The 1,690-nt window shown below is 46.3% G+C and overlaps 1 protein-coding gene across 1 annotated transcript in view; it reads right to left on the bottom strand.

The window, feature by feature from the left end:
* The window catches only part of ENTPD5 (ectonucleoside triphosphate diphosphohydrolase 5), a 38,486-nt gene that overhangs the window by 20,149 nt on the left and 16,647 nt on the right, over positions 1-1,690 (bottom strand). The window contains exon 3 of the mRNA XM_011949810.1: positions 413-492. Coding sequence (XP_011805200.1) covers positions 413-492 — 80 coding nt within the window. The remainder of the gene's footprint in view (positions 1-412; positions 493-1,690) is intronic.

Here is a 1,690-nt window from a genome sequence, read left to right as displayed (position 1 = left end):
TTTTTGTATTTTTTAGTAGAGACGGGGTTTCACCGTGTTAGCCAGGATGGTCTCGATCTCCTGACCTCGTGATCCGCCCCTCTCGGCCTCCCAAATTGTTGGGATTACAGGCTTGAGCCACCGCGCCCGGCCTCAACTCAAAATTTTAAACAGTAAGTACACAGGGAACAATGTCTTCAAAGCTAGTGTCATCCTTAAATTACCACAACCAATTTACTAGCCTTCTTCCGCCCAGCCCTCATGAGCGTGGGAAATATAATTAATGTTATCCAGGAGATTAGCTGAGGAGAGAAAGCTGATCTCACACATGACCTCAATCTCATTAGTGAGTAGCAGGAAATATTTAACAGCAGTGGTGTCGTCAAGTTATCAAGGCATTGAGAATCTAAACATCAAGTCATAAGAAACTCACCTGCTTAGGTTGATCTACAAAAGCAGAAAGTCCTGGCTTCACAGAATCAAAAACTTCCCCTTCTAGAATTGGAAGCTGTCCTATTTTGTCCATGGAACAAAACAGAAGAGAGAGCTGGTTACCAAAAGTTAGGCTGCTTCAGATGCTGGGCTCTGCAAGCTTTCCTATGACTTCCCTGAAGTTATCCCAAATGATCCCACTTGTGAGGAATATCTTGCAGGAGTACTAGAAAGAAGGACTACAGCAACCTCTGAGGGTCCATTTCTGCTACCATTTCTCTGGTGGACACCTAGCTCCTCCGCCTTTCCCCAGGCTCCATAAGTTACCTGAGGGAAAAACACTGACAATGCAGAAAAGTTTATCTTTCAGGGTCTCCTAGCCTCGTGTCCAAGGATGGCAGTGAAATTCTCATGTGATTCTTCTCCCAAAACCAATCCCCATATTCTGAATATTATGGATCCCTGGAGTATCTCATGTTTAGAGAAGAGGAAGAACAAATTATAGCTATTCTTTTTGAATACATGGGTTTCAGACTACAGGCAGCCCAGCTCTCTCCTAATTTCACACTGAATTAAAACCATGTGCTCTGGGCAAGCATGGTGACTCACACCTAAAATCTCAACACTTTGGGAGGCCGAGGTGGGAGGATCACTTGAGCCCAGGAGTTTGAGGCCAGCCTGAGCAGGTCTCTACAAAAAATTTTATGTTTTTTTTTTTTTTTTTTTGGAGATGGAGTCTTGCTCTGTCACCTAGGCTGGAGTGCAGTGGTGCGATCTTGGCTCACTACAACCTCCACCCACCGGGTTCAAGCAATTCTCCTGCCTCAGCCTCCTAAGTAGCTGGGATTACAGGCACATGCCACCACACCCAGTTAATTTTTGTATTTTTAGTAGAGATGGTGTTTCACTGTGTTGGCCAGGCTGGTCTTGAACTCCTGACCTCAGGTAATCCCAAAGTGCTGAGATTACAGGCATGAGCCATAGCACCCGGCTACAAAAAACTTTAAAATGAGCTGAGCATGGTGGCACACGCCTGTAGTCCCAGCAACTCAGGGGGCTGAGGTGGAAGGATTGCTTGAGCCCAGGAGGTCAAGGGTGCAGTGATGTGTCATCATGCCACTGCACTACAGATCGGGCAACAAAGCAAGACTTTGTCTCAAAAAAAAATTTTTAAAATAAAAACGAAAAAGGCCGGGCACGGTGGCTCAAGCCTGTAATCCCAGCACTTTGGGAGGCCGAGACGGGCGGATCACGAGGTCAGCAGATCGAGACCATCCCG

Source organism: Colobus angolensis, unplaced genomic scaffold (assembly GCF_000951035.1).
Source record: "Colobus angolensis palliatus isolate OR3802 unplaced genomic scaffold, Cang.pa_1.0 Scaffold3, whole genome shotgun sequence".
Lineage (NCBI taxonomy): Eukaryota > Metazoa > Chordata > Mammalia > Primates > Cercopithecidae > Colobus > Colobus angolensis.
This window is presented reverse-complemented; position numbering and strand designations above follow the sequence as displayed.